Source organism: Lithobates pipiens, unplaced genomic scaffold (assembly GCF_037356315.1).
Source record: "Lithobates pipiens isolate NorthernLeopardFrog02 unplaced genomic scaffold, aLitPip1_a1.2 Scaffold_22, whole genome shotgun sequence".
In the NCBI taxonomy this organism is placed as follows: domain Eukaryota; kingdom Metazoa; phylum Chordata; class Amphibia; order Anura; family Ranidae; genus Lithobates; species Lithobates pipiens.
In genome coordinates, this window is record NW_027507784.1 from 81484378 (window position 1) to 81503358 (window position 18981).

Below are 18981 nucleotides of genomic sequence, written 5' to 3' on the forward strand. Positions count from 1 at the left end.
ACGGGTGGGACAACAGGGCCTGAGAAACACGGGGAATGCAAACCTTTCCGGGCGAACCAAGAAAGCTGGATCACTTCTATTCGTAACCCCCTGCTGCTCATGTAAGTCTTATATTGATGGCAAGGAAAGGGGTAAAACTGAAAATTTGTGTCAGCCAAAGAAAATGTTCTGTGATCATTTTATAAAAATAAAACTTGGCCAGAACATCAAATGAGTCAAGAAGAGAACTGCAACCTCAGTTATGTTTATGGTAATGGTTAAATCTTAGATCTTTTGCCGTTTGTGCCTGCATATGGATCATTTAAAAAGCAGTTCCACCAACGTGTGCTCCTCAGTTTACGATGGGTCGGAGCAAAGTTCAGTTCCCCCATCAGGTCTTTCCTCCAGGATTCTCGCAGCAGGACCTTTTTGTCTAGTCTATCATTTTAGCCAAACGTAATTAGCGTTCCATACCTTCTATAACCTTCATAGTAGAGTTCCTCAAGCCTGTCCCCAAGTCCCATCAATAGTTCAGGTCTTGTAGATCTCCTCAGTGTTGGGCAAACCATGTTGCGGAGACACAAACAACTCTACCTGTGTACATGTGGGGTAATCTTACATATACACAAGTGGAGTCATTTGTGTCCCAGCAACAAGGTATTCTTCGATACATGCATTGGATTTAAATATGGGTCTAGAAACACAGAGCTGGTGTTTTATCATATATTCCCTAGGGCAATGGTTCTCAAACTCTTTTGAAACCAGGGTAGAGTAGGGTTGCCTCATTTTCTTCAAGTGAAACCCAAACACTTTAGGGGCAAACAGCAAAAAAAAAATAATTCTAGTATAAACTATACATATATTTTGATATTAAATAACATTTCTAATCATATGAAGTTAATAACACGAGTCTTCCTTCCTACATCAGAGTCCACAGAGTTCCCTTTTTACATCTGAACTTGCAGAGTTCCCTTTTACTGTAAGGGGGGAATCTGCAGATTCTGAAGTAAGGGAGAACTCTGGGGACTCTAACATAAGGGATGCTCTGGAAACCCTGATTTAAGGGGGAAAACACTGAGAACTCCAATGTATGGAGAGGATTCTGATGTAAGGGGGAACACTGTAGCCTCTGCTGTAAGGGGTGCTCTGAGAACCCTGATTTACCTTAATGTACTCACGCAGAGGCAGGAGAGAGAAGGGGGGAGACTTCAGTCACAGACAGGGATGACTTGTGAGCTCACTCACCCCTTGGCACCTCTCATCCAGATGTATCTGTGGCTGCTGGACTTCAAATTTCTAGCCCCCACGTTCCTTTTCTGAGGCACAGCGCCGGGGATTGGAGCGGGGTAAGTCTTAGTTATGTGTTGGGTAATGTATTTATTTATGTTTGTACAGTTTATGTGTGTATATGTATATACAGTATAATGTATATAATGTATATTTCTGTGTTTTTATATGTAGATCCACCAGTGAAGATCATAAACACAAGCGATGACACGGAACACAAGCATGAGAGCGGAGATGAAATTGTGCTGAGCTGCGAGCTGTCCAGGGAGAACGCTCATGTGTGCTGGTACCGGGATGGCGTGGTGATAGAGGAAGGTGCCAACATCAGGCTGGAGTCAGACGGCAGGCATCGCAGGCTTGTTATCGCATGTGCCACACCAGAGGATTCTGGGGAATTTGTCTGCGACACTGGAGACGACTCCGTCTTCTACAACGTGGCGGTGACAGGTCAGTGACAGAGTCCAGAGCATTGACACCTCTTCCTTCCTGCAATGAAGGGTTGAACAATTTCCAGCTGTCAGAATGTCTGGCTGTAAACCAGTTTTATAAATAGTGGCTGATGTAAAGTCTCAATAGATTAAATGGTAGGATGAGGACAATATGGGAGAGAGACTGACTGGTCCAAGATAAGAAAAAAATGCCTCCAACTATTAGCAAATCTGTCAACAGATTCTCTTCCTATTGAGTACTGTACGTGATAGTTTATTTGCTTCCTTCCTCACGCCTAGTTTACGCTTATGGTTGGGGGTGGTAAAAATAGGTGGTTGGGCCTCTTTTTTATTTAGCACCCCCCCCCCCCCAATTGATCCCTCAAGCTTCAAGCTTCCATTCCAATGTGTAGCACACCCCCTAAGGAGCCGCAAGTAGAATGGAAACCCTCACCCTGCACAGCCAGGCACACCAAATTTTTACAGTCACGCCAAAGTCGTAGAACAGTCCAATACTTAGTTTTTTTTGGTTTTATTGAGGGTAAAAAACTTAGATAGGAATCTGAGTTTATAGGATGCCCATTTGACTTTCACTTCTTCGTCCAGCATTCACTTGCTGGCAGGATTAAGCTATGTCACCCTCTTGTGGTTTTGTAGCAAAGGCCCATTACAGGCAGGGACTGGCAGCCCCTATAATCGGCTGACACAGCTCACACTTTCTCAGCACTTCCTCCCATGGTCACTGCTCCCAGCACCACCTATTCAGGCTCTGCCAGCCTGCCTGGCTGCAGCAGCCCCTTTCATTAGACCTCCAGGCTAACTTCTCCCAAATTCCTCCAGACTGACACTCACCAGCCCACCTGACTGGCTATCAGGAGATCTCGCCGATGTGCTGACTTGCTCCTGCCATCCTCTCACTTGCTCCCAGTCCCATGCCTCCAGGAAAGGATTCCTCCATGTATTGTAGAGGATTCCTCCAGCACCCAAGCCCCAGGCCTGAAGTCACCCCCCCCCAGACTAGGGGGCCCCCTCAAGGCCACGACAGCCTCCTCAGCGCTCCATCTTCCACCCAACTGCCCCTGCTGGCCTGACTCCTGGTTATTTCTGAGATGGCCGGCCCCCTTCCAGCCCCTTTCTGATGAGGATTGGCTGGAGCCCTCATAAATATTCCAAACAGCTCCTTCTTGCCTCCACCCACTTCTCCAAGGTTCCAGAAAACAGGGGGAGGCACCAGAGGAGTGGTCAGATGAGTCATCCAGCCTCCCTGAGTGACTCGGCCCTGACCCAGATTCAACCCAAGCCTGGCTTTCAGCCAAACCAACTTGCCTACATTAACAAAACCTATTTACACCTAGCACACTAGAGGGTACTACATATGTATATAAGATGGGAAATCAATGCGAAAGCTCTATAAATAAATAAATGAAATAAACAAAAAAGCCCCAGCAGTAAAGATGAGTGAACTACACCACAAAATAGCATGTGAAAAATTAGTCAACAGTCCATAAATAACATCAATGTAGGTTCTTGTGAAATACACCTCTCAAAGACCGTGCACCTCCACCACAGACATTACCCAGAAAAGCAAGAAGACTCTCCATAGTGTAAAATGTAACAAAGGTTTATTTAAAACAAATAAAATTGCACTTACAGAAAAGTGGAAATAACGATCATAGAAAAACAGCCGGTCGGCTTGCGAACACCTGTCCACCAGATAGGCACGATGACATCAGCACGTCAACCTCTGTAAGCGCGTTTCGTCACATACTGACGTCGCCTAGGGGAGCAGGTAACGCACTGATTAATCGTGCTACATAGTGACGGAACTGAACCACACCTTGATCTGAGTCCTGGAGGCGGGAAACCAGTCCTCCAAGAGGAAACAATAGAGCAGTACATTGAGAGTAAAAAACTTTATTAGAAAAAACAAGACACATTATGTCTCGAGATTTAGAAGGCACAGAGAAGTTGAAAAAGTAAAAATAAATAAAAAAAGGGCATAACCAAATTGTTACCAAAATTGATCGAGCTATAAAAAGATGTTAGCGCGCACAGAGTGAATTTTTTTTTAAATAAAAATAGACATCAATTCTCCCGGAAATGAACAGCAATTCGTGGTACATCCATGCCTTTAGTGGTGAAGACATGGAACATATTATATAATGTATTATAAGCCATTGACCAAATCACCTAAGATGGTGAACTATACTTATTATATGCATACATATGCATAAAAAAATTTAGATCATACATATACATATGTGCGAAAATCATGTTGGTGGATATATTTATTAGCAAAATTTAGATAAAATACATCAAAAAAGTATACCAAAATATAAAAATAAAAATGTAAAATAGATAAAAAATACTAAAGTGTGTATATATATGTGAGGGCCACCCAAGACTCACATAGATTTCACAACCATAGTTATAAGGAAATATTATAATACAATATTTGGGTGACACACCATTATGAATTGTCAATGAAGGCATTCACATCCACATTGACGTTAAGCCCAGAAGGCACATAGCACTTAATTCTATATATCCATGACATTTCAAGCCTAGATACCTCGCACTAAAGAGCTCCCTCTCCATTGGGGGCAGAACTTATAAATCCCAAGAAAAATCGTTTTGGCATTTTCTGGGTAAAATCTGATCCACCATCCTGGTGGTTGATGCTCGAGTCTCCCCGATCGTTTTTGGTGTCCTATTCCCAGGGCTTTTTTTCTCAGAGAATAGGTGCAGGAACTCAACCATGCCCGCCACACTCACATACCTGCCAAATGGCATCAAATAGCAGCTCTTCCCTCTGCATACAACCCCCTCCCTCCACTGCCCCCATCTTCTCCCCCCTCCTTAAAAAGCTCCACCATTTGTCATATATCTTACCTTTGTCGCAATATTAAGCTGAAACACCTATCCGGTTGTAGTACCTCCCAGTATAATATACTATACTACAGTCACTTGCAAGGGAGATTATGCAGTAGGAGCATCAACAATTGGACACCAGGGAAAAATGGAGACCAGAGGGTGCAGCCTACCACGCACCCTCTCCTGCCCATGACTGCACTGAACCCTGGGCACCTGTTCTGTATCTCCCTTGTCCCTGTCCAGCACTCAGTAGGATCTGACCTGAGGGAGCTACTGGGAGATAAGCTATCACTTGTAAACACAGAAGCTGGACTTCAGTGTTACCAAGTGATAGTGGTGAGCAGGGAGCAGAAGACCTGAGCCAGAGGTGGTGGAACTGAGTTCCCCCTAGTTCCTGCTGAAAAAAAGCCCTGCCTATTCCAGTTGCCCTGTCCAGTTGGATTTCCAGCCTCTCCCCAGACAGAGGCCCTGGCTGGGTAATTAGTCTCAGGCTTACTATAGCTTGCCTTTTGTTAAGCGCGCAGTCTATGTGGTGGAGATGCACTCTCTTTGAGAGGTGTATTTAACAAGAACCTACATTGATGTTATTTATGGACTGTTGACTCATTTTTCACATGCTATTTTGTGGTGTAATTCATTCATCTTTACTGCTGGGACTTTTTTTTTTTCATTTATTTATTTATAGCGCTGTCACATTGAATCTTATTATCACTATTTTCTTATTTAGGTTCTTTGGTTTTGTTTAGCAATATGTAATAAGCTGCGTAAATTGTTGGCGCTGTATAAATACCTGTAATAAATATATTAAAATCAAATTTTGTATTTCAGGCAATTTTGTGGCCCAGTATTTCCACTGCTATGTCTCTCCTCATCTATATCACATTACCATTGTTCATATGTTCATTGTTTCATAGAACCAGCTGTGAAAATTGTGAATACCATTGAGGAAGCTGAACAGAAGTATACGAGTGGGGAGAGCATGGTGCTGAGCTGTGAGTTGTCCAGAGAGGACGCCATCTTGTGCTGGTACAAGGATGGAGTGGAGATAGTGGAGAGCGACAATATCAGGCTGGAATCAAATGGAAAGCAACGCAGATTGGTTATCACTGCGGCCAGGCAGGAGGACTCCGGGGAGTATATGTGTGACACTGGACATGACCGTCTCTCCTATCATGTCTCCGTAACAGGTTAGTGACTTACTAGATCTTCACGTTGTATATGTACACACTATACGTTATTAAACTACTCAAGTCTGGAGTAGTGGGCATTCCTAGGAAGGCTGCATTTGCAGACTGCCCTAGGTAACAGCTTCATGTGATGCTGAGCCTCCATGACTGACAGAACTAAAAGCCAGTGAATTAAAAGAGTGTTGTCTAAACTGCAGCCCAGGGCCAAATGTGGCCCTTTGCTTCCCTTTATCTGGCCCTTGAGGCTCTATTCTTTCCACTGACACCAAAAATGGGGCCCTACTCCTTCTACTGACACCAATGATGGGGCACTATTCCTCCCAGTGATACTAATGATGGGGCACTATTCCTTCCAGTGATACCAATGATGGGGCACTAGTCCTCCCAGTGATACCAATGATGGGGCACAATTCATCCCAGTGATACCAATGATGTGGCACTATTCATCCTAGTGATACCAATGATGGGGCACTATTCCTTCCAGTGATACCAATGATGGGGCACTATTCCTCCCAATGATACCAATGATGGGGCACTATTCATCCCAGTGATACCAATGATGGGACACTATTCATCCCAGTGATACCAGTGATGGGGCACTATTCCCCCCAGTAATACCAATGATGGGGCACTATTCATCCCAGTGATACCAATGATGGAACACTATTCCTCCCAGTAATACCAATTGATAGCAATGATGGACCACTATTCCTCCCAGTGATACCAATGATGAGGCACTATTTCTTCCAATGACACCAATTCCTCCCACTGGCACCAAACAAGGGGACATCATTCCTTCTACTGACATCATTGATAGGGTGCTATTCCTTTCACTGATACCAACGAATGGTCACTATTCCTCCCACTGACACCTACAATGAGGAACTATTCCTCCCACTAATACAAATGATGGGGCACTATTCTTCCCACTGACACCAATAATGAGGCACTATTCCTTCTCCTACTAACCACAGGTGTTATGTACTTTTTTACTCCTGTTGACCACCAAGACATTTTCTACTCCCACTGGCCACAGTCTGACCCTCCTAAATCCTGAAGGGCAGTAAACTGGCCTTTTGCTTAGAATTTCTGGGGACCCCTGAATTAAAGAATGGGTCAGGGACAGCCAGGCTGGATTGGAAGGAGATAGATGATGCTGGAGATCCAGAAGCCAAGAAATGAGGCTGGTTCTATCCACCTTATTGCGGCTTCTAATGTACACTGTGAGAAGGTCACAAGTAGACATGTGCGCCGTCAATAAATTTGTTTTGTTCCGTTCCGTTTTGTATTAGAATTAATTCGTACTTCGTAATTTGTGTCCAAAATTGAAATTGGATTCGTACGAAATACGAATTTTCGGAAGGTTCGTTAACTTTTCGTAACAATTTCAAATGTTCGTTATGATGAATTTATCATTATGAGGGGCTCCCACCATCCCTGTGCTGTGCTGACTTCCTGGGTTTTTTAACTTTATCATAATGAATAATCGTAATTAACGAACATTCTTATTTTGTCCGATTCTGAATCTCCCATCGACTACCAGTGCCAGTCTCCCACTCCCATATTAAAAAAGGTCACTTTCCCAACCCTCACTCAGCAGCAGAAGAAAACCTCTGATTGGTCAACAAAACGCCAGTCATGTTTCGTTTGTAACGTAATTTGGATCCGAATTTCGTAAACAAAATTTCGTATTTCGTACAAAATTCGGAAGCATAGCAATTCGTATTTCGGATCCTCCCGAATGTATGAATCAACAAAACACCAGTCACCAGCCATAATGCTGCACGTGTGATCCGTTACCGGAACTGGAACCAATGTCCCTTTTACAGAAGCCGGTTATCAGCTTTCGGAGAGAAAAGCCAATAACCGGCTTTTGTTTACATCCTGTGATCAGCTGTCATTGGCTTCCAGCTAATCATGTGGTAAAGGGCTGCTGTGATTGGCCCTTTACCCCGATCTGTGATCAGACAAGTCCGAAGGCAGCGTGAGCACGGGAGGAAGTCCATGGATGTCCTCCCAGCATTGTAAGCCCGCGCTGTAGCCATCTTTCAGCTATAGCACGGGCAGGAACTGGTTAACTTGACTTACTTTTTGTCTACCAGTGCCAGTCTCCCACTCCCATATTAAAAAAGGTAATTTTCCCAACCCTCACTCAGCAGCAGAAGAAAACCTCTGATTGCTCAACAAAACGCCAGTCACGTTTCGGTTGTAATGGAATTTGGATCCGAATTTCGTAAACGTTATTTCGTACAAAATTCGGAAGCATAGCAATTCGTATTTCGGATCCTCCCGAATGTATGAATTTATGGAAATTCGGACGTATTTTTGATTCATACGAAACTAATCGCACATGTGCAGTGAAATCATAGTATACAATCTCAGTACAGGAGAGAATCCTGTACACAAGTGTGGGACTGAAATTTTGTGCTTTTCAGTTTGTTTCTGAATGGCCGTTCCTTAACCAGACATGTTGCGGAATCGGAGGCGATAACATGTTATTTATTATTGGCCTTGGAGTTATTGCTTTGACCCAAGTCCAGTCCAGGAACAGGAGGAGGAGGATTTCTTGGACCAAAAATTGGTTGCTTTATTAATCGTGACCAATTTTCTCATATGCCTTTGCAGCAGGAGCTCCAAAAGAATAATCCGGATGATTTTCGGAATTATCTCCGGATGACGGACCCCTGCTTTCAGAAGAAAACCTCTAATTGGTCAACAAAATGCCAGTCACGTTTCGGTTGTAACGGAATTTGGATCTGAATTTCGTAAACGAAATTTCGTACAAAATTCGGAAGCATAGCAATTCGTATTTCGGATCCTCCTGAATGTATGAATTTATGGAAATTCGTACGGATTTTTGATTCATATGAAACTAATCGCACATGTGCAGTGAAATCATAGTATACAATCTCAGTACAGGAGAGGATCCTGTACACAAGTGTGGGACTGAAAGGGAGGCTGGAGAAGGAAAACTCTCATTTGCAGAATACAGGTCTTCCAGCTGTCTCTTTTTAGATATTCATCCCGGTTTCTCTGGTTCTTCAGAACATTACCCATCAACGTCTTCTCTCCGCACTCTTCTAGATCCCAGTGCCCCAGGTAGCAGAGGATCACGTCTCCCTTACAACAGAGATATCTCCAGTCTCTCTCATTAGAATGCTGTTTATTTGCAGGGTTATGCCGATCTGTATTTTATCCCGATCAGCCGTCACGTTCCGACGCTTACATTGAAGAATACATTTACACAGATGTAATCTTCAGCTGGAAGGTTGAATAAGTGATCTGACTTTGAAATGTCTTTGTGAAGGCGGGTGGTGATTTATCGGGAACTCGCTTCCTCATCCAACACACCTGACACTTTCTCAGCTCCCGGCTGACACATCCAGATTATTATCTCTTATCCCAACGCTGGAGGTCGGGCGGGCTGCCTGTAAAAGGTGGAGAAATCACACTCCTTTTAGACAGGAGATAAGGAGAAATGAATAAAAGATCATGAATGGAAATGTCAGGGGATATTTTATTTGCAAAAAAATTGAAAATGTATTTAAACGAAAGATCAAAAATGTAATATAATGTAGCTTACCATCCCTTAGATGTGCTGGCTGCATTTGTTTCAGGCTTTGCCAAGTGCAGAAAAAAAACAGTTGATCCTGCCAGAAATGCTGTGTCCTTGTCATTTCCTGTGAGCTGAATTACAAGCACAAGCAATGAATAGAGAAAGGCTAGCAGTACAAATTAGGAGAGCAGCCTAGAGTGGCAACCATGGATACAGTGGAGAAGAGAGCGTAGCCACACTAGGACAGGAAATGTGTTATTCACAGGAACATCAGGTAAAAATAAAGGGAAAAAAGTGTGAATAGATGAAAACGAATGCAGCCACCGCAACTAAAGCCTCGTACACACGATCGGATTTTCCGCAGACAAAACCTCTGATTTTTGTCCAAAGGCGTGTGCCTGGATTTTGTCTTGCATACAATGGGCAAGGAATTGTTGCCCAACAAACACGAACGTAGTGACATACTATGTGTTTTTCCAGATCTTTAGCACCACCTTTTGGGTTCCTTCTGCTAATTTCATGTTAGTAGAAGCTTGGTGAGTGTTGATTTGTGCTTTTCATTTTGCACTTTTCATTTAGCGCCTTTCAGTTTGTGCTTTTCAGTTTGTTTCTGAATGGCCGTTCGGAGGCGATAACATGTTATTTATTATTGGCCTTGGAGTTATTGCTTTGACCCAAGTCCAGTCCAGGAACAGGAGGATTTCTTGGACCAAAAATTGGTTGCTTTATTAATCGTGACCAATTTTCTCATATGCCTTTGCTGCAGGAGCTCCAGGAGAATAATCCGGATGATTTTCGGAATTATCTCCGGATGACGGACCCCTGCTTTCACCAACTCTTGGCATTGGTGACCCCCTATATTAAGAAGCAGGACACATGCATGAGGCTTTATTTTATTTTTTGGTCGAATAATAATGATTTGATTTGGTATATTTTCTATATTTTTGGATGCATAGAATGCACTTTTTAGTAAAGGTCCGTTCACACAGCGGCAACACGACTTTCAATACGACTTTTGGAGGCAACTTGGACACGACCTGAACACGACTTGGGGCGACTTACAACACGACTTTAAGTCGTCCCAGGCCAGGCGACTTTTGCCGTGGCCAATCAGAGAATGAGCTCTCAAGAGGGAGCTCGACGTCAAATTTATGAAAAAAAATTGGCGTGGGTTCCCCCTCCGAGAGCATACCAGGCCCTTAGGTCTGATATGGATTTGAAGGGGAACCCCCTATGCCGAAAAAACGGTGTGGGGGTCCCCCCAGATCCATACCAGACCCTTATCCGAGCAAGCTACCCGGCTGGCCAGGAAAGGGGGTGGGGACGAGCGAGCGCCCCCCCCCCCCCTGCTGAGCCGTACCAGGCCCTCAACATGGGGGGGTGCCTTGGGGAAGGGGGGCGCGCGGCCCCCATACTCCAAAGCACCTTGTCCCCATGTTGATGAGGACAAGGGCCTCTTCCCGACAACCCTGGCCATTGGTTGTCGGGGTCTGCGGGCGGGGGGCTTATTGGAATCTGGGAGCCCCCTTTAATAAGGGGGCCCCCGGATCCCGGCCCCCCACCCTATGTGAATGAGTATGGGGTACAATTTACCCCTACCCATTCACCTGTGAAAAAAAAGTAAAAAAAAAAAACACAACACAGGGTTAAAATAGCTTATTGCACAGCTCGGGGGGTCTTCTCGCTGGACTCCTCCGCTATCTTCTGCTAGCTCTTTTACTAGCGGAGGAGCCCGGCATTCTTCTTCGCCGCCGCCGCCCTCTTCTTCCGACTTGGGGGGGTCTTGTCCCCCTCTTCGGTTCTTCTTGCCGTGCCACCACGCCTTCTTCTAGCTATTTTACAAGCGGTGGCCCGGTCTTCTGTCGCCGCTGTCGCCGTCCTCTGTTCGGCGTAGGGGGGTCCCCTTAAAATCCATACCAGACCTAAGGGCCTGGTATGCTCTCGGAGGGGGAACCCCCACGCCAATTTTTTTTTCATAAATTTGACGTTGAGTTCCCTCTTGAGAGCTGATAATTCTGTCAGAGTCGCCTCCTTATAGACGGAGATCCGACTTGGAGGGGACCTCCATTGAAATCAATGGATACCGGTTGCCTACAAGTCGGATTGAAGTAGTGCAGGAACCTTTTCTGAAGTCGGAGCGACTTCAGTAGTGTGCATTAAGACGGGTCTCATTCACTTACATTGATTTTTACATGTTGTCCGACCTGAGGCAACTAGGGGCGACCTGAAGTCGGATCTGAGTTGCCCCTGTGTTAACGGACCCTAAGGGTCCTTTCACACGGGGCGGATCAGTTCTGATCCGCCCCGTGGATATCCGTTTGCTCAGCGGGGATCACTCCGCCGATCCCCGCTGAGCAGGGAGATGACAGCTCCGTCTCTGCACACTGCGCAGGGATGGACCTGTCACAGCGCCGCTCTCCCCTATGGGAGATCGGATGACGACGGACCGCAGTGCCCGTCGTCACCCGATCCGATCCGCAGACGGATGGAAAAATAGCTTTTTCCTCCGTCACACTTTTTCGGATCGGAGCGGGTCGGATGTCAGCGGACATGTCACCGCTGACATCCGACGCTCCATAGACCTCTATGGAGCACCCGTTCAGGTCCGCCTGAAAAACTGACAGGCGGGCCTGAACGGGACGTTAGTGTGAAAGGGGCCTTAAGTTCTATTGGCAGATAGCATGTCTAATTTTATTTGTTTTCTTTTTTTAATGCACAATAAAAAAAAATTATGGAGAAAAATACTTGGCTATGTGTTTTACTTCAAATGACAATTTGGGAGTAGGCAGTTACATGTAAAATTGACAAGGGACACCAATATAGTTGTATCTTTGATCTTAAAAACCACGGGGATAATGGTGTTGTGGTAACTTGCCCAAAACAAAACAAACATAAACAAAACAAAAAAAAACAACATAATATTATTCTTGATATCACTAGAAAAAAAAAAAACCTTTTAAAATATGTTTGCAATAACTCCATCAGTATCACCAGCAAAGCAGCTTCATTATTATCCCATTAACCTCCCTGGCGGTAATCCCGAGTCTGGCTCGGGTTGGGATTTTAATTACAGGAGCGGTAACCCCGAGCCAGACTCGGGATCGCATCGCTCGATGCAGGGGAGGACACAGGGAGAGTTACTCACCTTGTCCCCTGGATCCAGCGATGTCCGCCGCGCTGTGTGATCGAGCCGTCCTGCGCTCGATTCACAGTGCCGAATGCCGCCGAGCTCCGTTCCCTGCGACGTTACGGCGCACGGGAGCGGAGAACGGCGGCAAATTCAAAAAAGTAAAAACACACAAAACACACACAGCACTGTAATCTTACAGATTACAGTGCTGTATTACAAAATTACACACCCCCTTTGTCCCTAGTGGTCTGTGCAGTGCCCTGCATGCACTTTTATATTATAAATACTGTTTTTTTCTGCCTGGAATTTGGAGATTGCCCATAGCAACCAAAAAGTGTCCCTTTTTCATTTTTTTTTGGATTTGATTACATTATTGAATAATTTTTATTATTCTTTATTATATTATAAACCTTATCATACCCGGGATGTCTGCTAGACTCTGGTTTGAAGAGATTTCAGAGCGTTATTCCTAAGAATTACAGGACTACAAAATAAAAGCCAGATTTCCATGCAAAATAATTGTACCGCTTTCAGCACCTTATTCCAGACTGAATCATACCGCCAGGGAGGTTAAAGAAGAAGAGAATTGTGCACCGCATTTCAAGATTTCATAATTTGCCACGTCACGAAAGTTAATTCTCCATTAGGAACGCTAGTTTACAAGACCGACTGCTTCTGGCTTGTCCTTGTTTCCGAGCATGCGTGTTTGTACTCTGGACTTTTGTCCGATGGACTTGTGTACACACACTCTGAAAATCCGAGAACACACATTTGTCTGCGGAAAATTTTAAAGCCTGCCATCCAACATTTGTCCGCGGAAAATCTGACAACAATTGTCCGCTGGAGCGTACAAACGGTCAGATTTTCCTTCAACAGCCTGTCATTATCACACATTTCCCATTGGAAAATCCAATTGTGTGTATGTGGCTTTACAGTTTCGAACGAGCATTGGCGTGTTTCTGCATGTTCCTGCGTGCCGCATGCAGGACATCCTATTTATTTATTTATTGCTATGTGCAAGAAACATGGAAAAGAAGTTCCCGCCTGTTTTTAAAAACCATGTCACAAGGAACCACAAGGTGCTGCGATACCATGCAGTTAGGCACACAGGAAAACACACACATTTTGCAAATGGGTGGGGCTGTTATTAAAAATGAATGACACCACCATGCATCTGCTAAAAGGCAGAGCGTTTCTCTGCGTGTCAGAGAAACGCACAATTTTGCTTGCACGCAAAGGTCTGAACTCAGTCTTAAAGTTACACAAAGTGGCTGATGTTAGGCTTCAATAATTGTATTTTTTGGCTCCTAACACACTTTTTTGTATCACTTTAGAGCCTCCAGTAAAAATTGTGAACACCAGTGACGACGCAGAACACAAACATGTGAGTGGAGAGCGTATGGTCCTGAGCTGTGAGATGTCCAGAGAGAACGCTGTTGTGCGCTGGTACAAGGATGGCATTGAACTGGAGGAAAGCGACAACGTCACGATTGAGGCGGATGGTTGTCACCGGAGGCTGATCATCCTATCTGTGCAGCCGCAGGATTCCGGAGAGTTTGTCTGCGATGCTGGCGATGATTCCATTTTTTACAACGTATCGGTGAAAGGTCAGCAAATCTGTGTGCAGATATCCCAAAGGGATCAAGGGTGACTCCATAGTCATGGGTGCTCAACCTGTGGCCCTCCAGCTGTTGCGGGACTACAAGTCCCATGAGGCACTGCAAGTCGCCGACCGTTACAAGCATAACTCCCAGAGGCACGATGGGACTTGTAGTTCTGCAACAGCTGGAGGGCCACATATTGAGCACCCATGCCACAGTGGGAAGAAGAGCTTTATTGCTGCCTCCACCCCTGTGAGATGGAATTTTATCATTTTCTAGGGGTAGTGGGGTGCTGGACACCAATATTTACAGGTTATCAAAATGTTAACAAAGACATTACTTGAGTGCATTGGGTCTGTATTCAGCACCTCACCACAAAGACCCCCCCCCCCCCCCCCACAGGAGAAGACATTCACCCAAAATGAGAAATCCATGTGTAATAGGTCAAGGAGCACCAAATGAAAAATGCTTCGGAGTCCAAAGTCTTTATTGTTCAACTGCAGGGCTGCCCCCTCTCTGCAGGCCACCCCCTATATGCAATGGATAGATTCTTGCATAGCATGAATCTATCCATGGCCACTGCCGCCACCCCCTATTCATGTGTCTGGCCCCTTTCAGGGCACCAGGAACATGAATTACAGTGGCCAGGTTTTTTTGTAAGCACCTGATTAGAGCCAGAGGCTCTAATAGGCTTCAAAATAGGGTGGGCTCGGGTTGCAGAGAGTGCGACCTGAGCCTACCAAGATGTGTTACAACAGCAAATGAATTATCGCTGTTAAAACACTGATCGTCAATCCGGCCAATCAGAAGCGGGTGTGAGACCCATTTTCATATTGTCTGAACGGAAGCCACCGCCGTTGCCGTGATGACCGAAGCATGGGAGGTCGCCGCCGCCGAGCAGGGGAAGCAGCCGGTGATGGGGTAAGTCATACTGACCGACCAACCGGAGGGGGGGGCATACTGTTTGCTGCCCCCCCCAAACAAAAGAATACTGGCCGCCACTGTTCAACTGGTTACAACAAGCAGAGCAAATGACCTCCAATGCGTTTTGCATTTTGGAGGGGGATTGTGTGCCCTCAAAAGGCATATGGGTTGATTTACTAAAGGCAAATAGACTGTGCATTGCAATTGCACTCTACAAAGTGCAGTCACGCCAGAGCTTAGTAAATGAGGTGGAGATCTGCTGACTTCCATCATCCAGTCATGTGCAAGCAAAATACCGTTTTTTTTGTTTCCTTTTCTTGCATGTGATTGGGTATTCTTTGTAAAGTGAAACTTTACCTCATTTACTAAGCTCTGGAGCAGCTGCACTTGCAAAGTGCACAGTCTATGGGGGTTATTTACTAAAGGAAAATCCACTTTGTACTGCAAGTGCACTTGGAAGTGCAGTCGCTGTAGATCCGAGGAGGACATGCAAAGAAAATAAAAAACAGCATTTTAGCTTGCACATGATTGAATGATAAAATCAGCAGAGCTTCCACCCATTTCAGATCTACCCCTAAGATTTAAAGCGACTGCACTTTCAAAGTGGATTTGCCTTTCGTAAATAACCCCCAAAGCCTGCTCTGTTAGCAGCCTAAGGATTAGTGACTGGAGCAAGCTTAAATGGTTAATTCAACTTCACTAAAAAAAGTCCCTATGCAGGCAAGGGGAGTTTGTAGATTAAAAAAAAAAAAAAAAAACTGTGCAGCTTATAATGCCCTTGCTATAGGTGTGGGGCATCCATTTACTTACTTCGGTGAAGCCTGGCTGAAAAACTCTCAGAGATGGCACCCTCACGTCCTGCCTCATTGCTAATGCACTCCCAGGTGTTACTGCCCACCCCTGCCTCTACTGGAGTGAGCTCTTTGTTCTGATCAAACCCCCTTACATGCTCTTTCTCTCCCCTGATGCAGAAGTTCTGAGCTGAGTGTTTGAGAGCTCACTCTTGTGATGATAGGGGTGAGCAGTAATAGCTGGGAGTGCCTTAGCAACATCCTAGCAATAAGGCAGGATGGGAGGATGCAATCCTGGGAGGGCGTTTTCTCTTGGATCTTAAAAAACGATGCATGCGGAGTGTGCTCTCTATTCCTATACCGTGTCACTGAGCTCAGAGCTCCTGCAATGTATGGTGTTTTGAATCGGTACGAGAGAGCACATTCTTGTGATGGTGGAAACAAGCATTAATGGCTGGAGCATCGGCTGAATCATCATAGCAACGTCCTAGCAACGTGGCGGGGGGGGGGGGGGCGCCAGCTGTTGGGCAAGCTACTAGAGGGGTAAAAATGGCTTACAGCAAAAGCAGGTACATTATTCAACACTACTTGAATATGACCTGTTATCAGCCTTATACAATCCCTGTACAGCAGTGCTGGAGTATGAGAGGAAGAAACAGCACAAGAAGCCAATCAGTTCACTTGCTGACTAGAAGCATGTTGATAGGAGAGAGCAGATTGACAGAGAGATATATTGCCTTGAAAAAGTATTCATACCCCTTAGCATTTTCCACATCTTGTCATGTTACAACCAAAAACATAAATGTATTTAGACCAAGTGGCACATAATTGTGAAGTGGAAGGAATATGCTAAATGGTTTTCAATTTTTTTTACAAATAAATATCTGAAAAGTGTGGGGTACATTTGTATTCAGCCCTCTTTATTCTGATACCCCTAACTAAAATCCAATGGAACCAATTGCCTTCAGAAGTCACCTGATTAGTAAATAAAGTTAGTAATCTCAGTATAAATACAGCTGTTCTGTGAAGCCCTCAAAAGCAAGGAGAGCAATAATCAGAGAAGCAGCCAAGAGGCCCATGGTAACTCTGGAGGAGCTGCAGAGATCCACAGCTCAGGTGGGAGAATCTGTCCACAGGACAACTATTAGTCATGCTCTCCACAAATCTGAAAGAGTGACAAGAAGAAAGCCATAAGAAGTCCCGTTCGCAGTTTGTGAGAAGCCATGTGGAGGACCCAGCAAACATGTGGAAGAAGGTGTTCTGGTCAGATGAGACCAAAATTGAACCTTTTGGCCTAAAAGCAAAACTCTGTGTGTGGGGGGGGGGGGGGGGGGGGGACTAACACTGCACATCAATCTGAACACACCATCCCCACTGTGAAACATGGTGGTGACAGAATCATGTTGTGGGGATGATTTTCTTCATCTGGGACAGGGAAGCTGGTCAGAGTTGATGGGAAGATGGATGGAGCCAAATATAGGACAATCTTAGAAGAAAACCTATTATGGTCTGCAAAAGACTGGAGACTGGGGGCGGAGGTTCACCTTCCAGTAGGACAACGACCCTAAACATACAGCCAGAGCTACAATGGAATGGTTTAAATCAAAGCATATTCATGTATTAGAATGGCCCAGTCAAAGTCCAGACCTAAATCCAATTGAGAATCTGTGGCAAGACTTGAAAATTGCTGTTCACAGACGCTCTCCATCCAATCTTACAGAGCTTGAGATAATTTGTAAAGAAGAATGGGCAAACATGTCACTCTCTAGATGTGCAAAGCTGGTAGAGACATCCCCAAAAAGGTAATTGCAGCGAAAGGTGGTTCTACAAAGTATTGACTATTCGGGGGGCTGAATACAAATGCACGTCACACTTTTCACATATTTATTTGTAAAAAAAATGTAAAACCATTTTCCTTCCACTTCACAATTATGTACCACTTTGTGTTGGTCTATCACATAAAATCCCAATAAACTACATTTAGGTTTTTGGTTGTAACATGATGAAATGTGGAAAATTTCAAGGGGTATGAATACTTTTTCCAGGCATTTTAGGACCATCCCTGTGCTGCTTGTCATTTGAGGCCGGGTTCACATATGTGTGGCCGCGGTTTACAGCATGGGGTCTGGTGCATCTCTGTTCACCGCTTCAGGTGCGAATCAGGTCCAAATTTCTGCCTGAATTTGCACCTGAACCGGACCCAAAGATGAACAGGACCCTTTTGGAATGCAGACCATGGCCACCCCGACATGTGTGAACTGGCTTCATTGCGAGCTGGTCACACTCGCATGTCATGCGAATTGGATGTGGCTAAACGCTTACATCCAATTTGCACACATGTGAACCCGGCCTTACTGTTCAGTCACGGGCTGGGGGCGGTTCCAGGAGGATCGGGACTTAGAGGAAGTGGTTATACCCTGGCCGTCAGACTGAGGACATCTAGCTTCAGGAAAAAAGGCACTTCAGGGGAAACCTTTGCATTGATGGTAAATGCTGCAGAAAAGGCTGTTTTTTTATTTAATCTTGTAAAAGGTTGTTTATTTCTATCCAGTTATTTTTGACTAGAGTTCTACTTTAAATCTAAATAGCAACTAGACTTTACAAAAGCAGTGCATAAAATGATGACCTCATCTCCCTCTCACTTTGCTCTCTCCTCCTATCAGCATGCATTTTTGATGTGCTTACCTGTTGACAGTATTTGTAGTAACACAACTTTGTAGTCTTTTTTTTTTTTTTTTTGTAAGGCATTTTTGTTTGTATTCCAGATCCCCCGGTTAAGATAATAAACACGAATGATGATTCTGAGAATACGTTTATGAGCGGGGAGCGTGCTGAGCTGAGTTGTGAGGTGTCCAGAGAGAACGCCACGGTGCGCTGGTATAAGGATGGCGAGGAGCTATATGACGGCAGCGGCATTGTGTTAGAGGCGGACGGCTGTCACCGCAGGCTAATCATCTTATCGGCAGACACATCGGACTCCGGTGAATTCGTCTGTGACGCGGTAGATGACTCCATCTTCTACAATGTGATAGTGACAGGTAAGTGATATCTAAGAGCATTCTGGAGACCTGCTCTACCCAACATTGGTGTAGCGGTGGCTCCTGAAGAGCACGCGCTATGCGTTTTTCAAAGTTAAACTTTTCCTAAACTACAGTTTGGTTTGGGTATAATTGTCTAAATTTGACTTCTGCATAAGTCTGACTGGACTGTGAGATGTTCAGCCT

The 18981-nt window shown here is 44.9% G+C and overlaps 1 protein-coding gene across 3 annotated transcripts in view; it reads left to right on the plus strand.

Moving 5' to 3' along the window:
- The window catches only part of OBSL1 (obscurin like cytoskeletal adaptor 1), a 183277-nt gene that overhangs the window by 57267 nt on the left and 107029 nt on the right, over nucleotides 1-18981 (plus strand). For all 3 annotated transcript variants that reach the window (XM_077447792.1, XM_077447794.1, XM_077447793.1), the window contains 4 exons: nucleotides 1441-1713; nucleotides 5483-5755; nucleotides 13776-14048; nucleotides 18523-18795. In XM_077447792.1, the coding sequence (XP_077303918.1) occupies nucleotides 1441-1713; nucleotides 5483-5755; nucleotides 13776-14048; nucleotides 18523-18795 (1092 nt within the window). The remainder of the gene's footprint in view (nucleotides 1-1440; nucleotides 1714-5482; nucleotides 5756-13775; nucleotides 14049-18522; nucleotides 18796-18981) is intronic.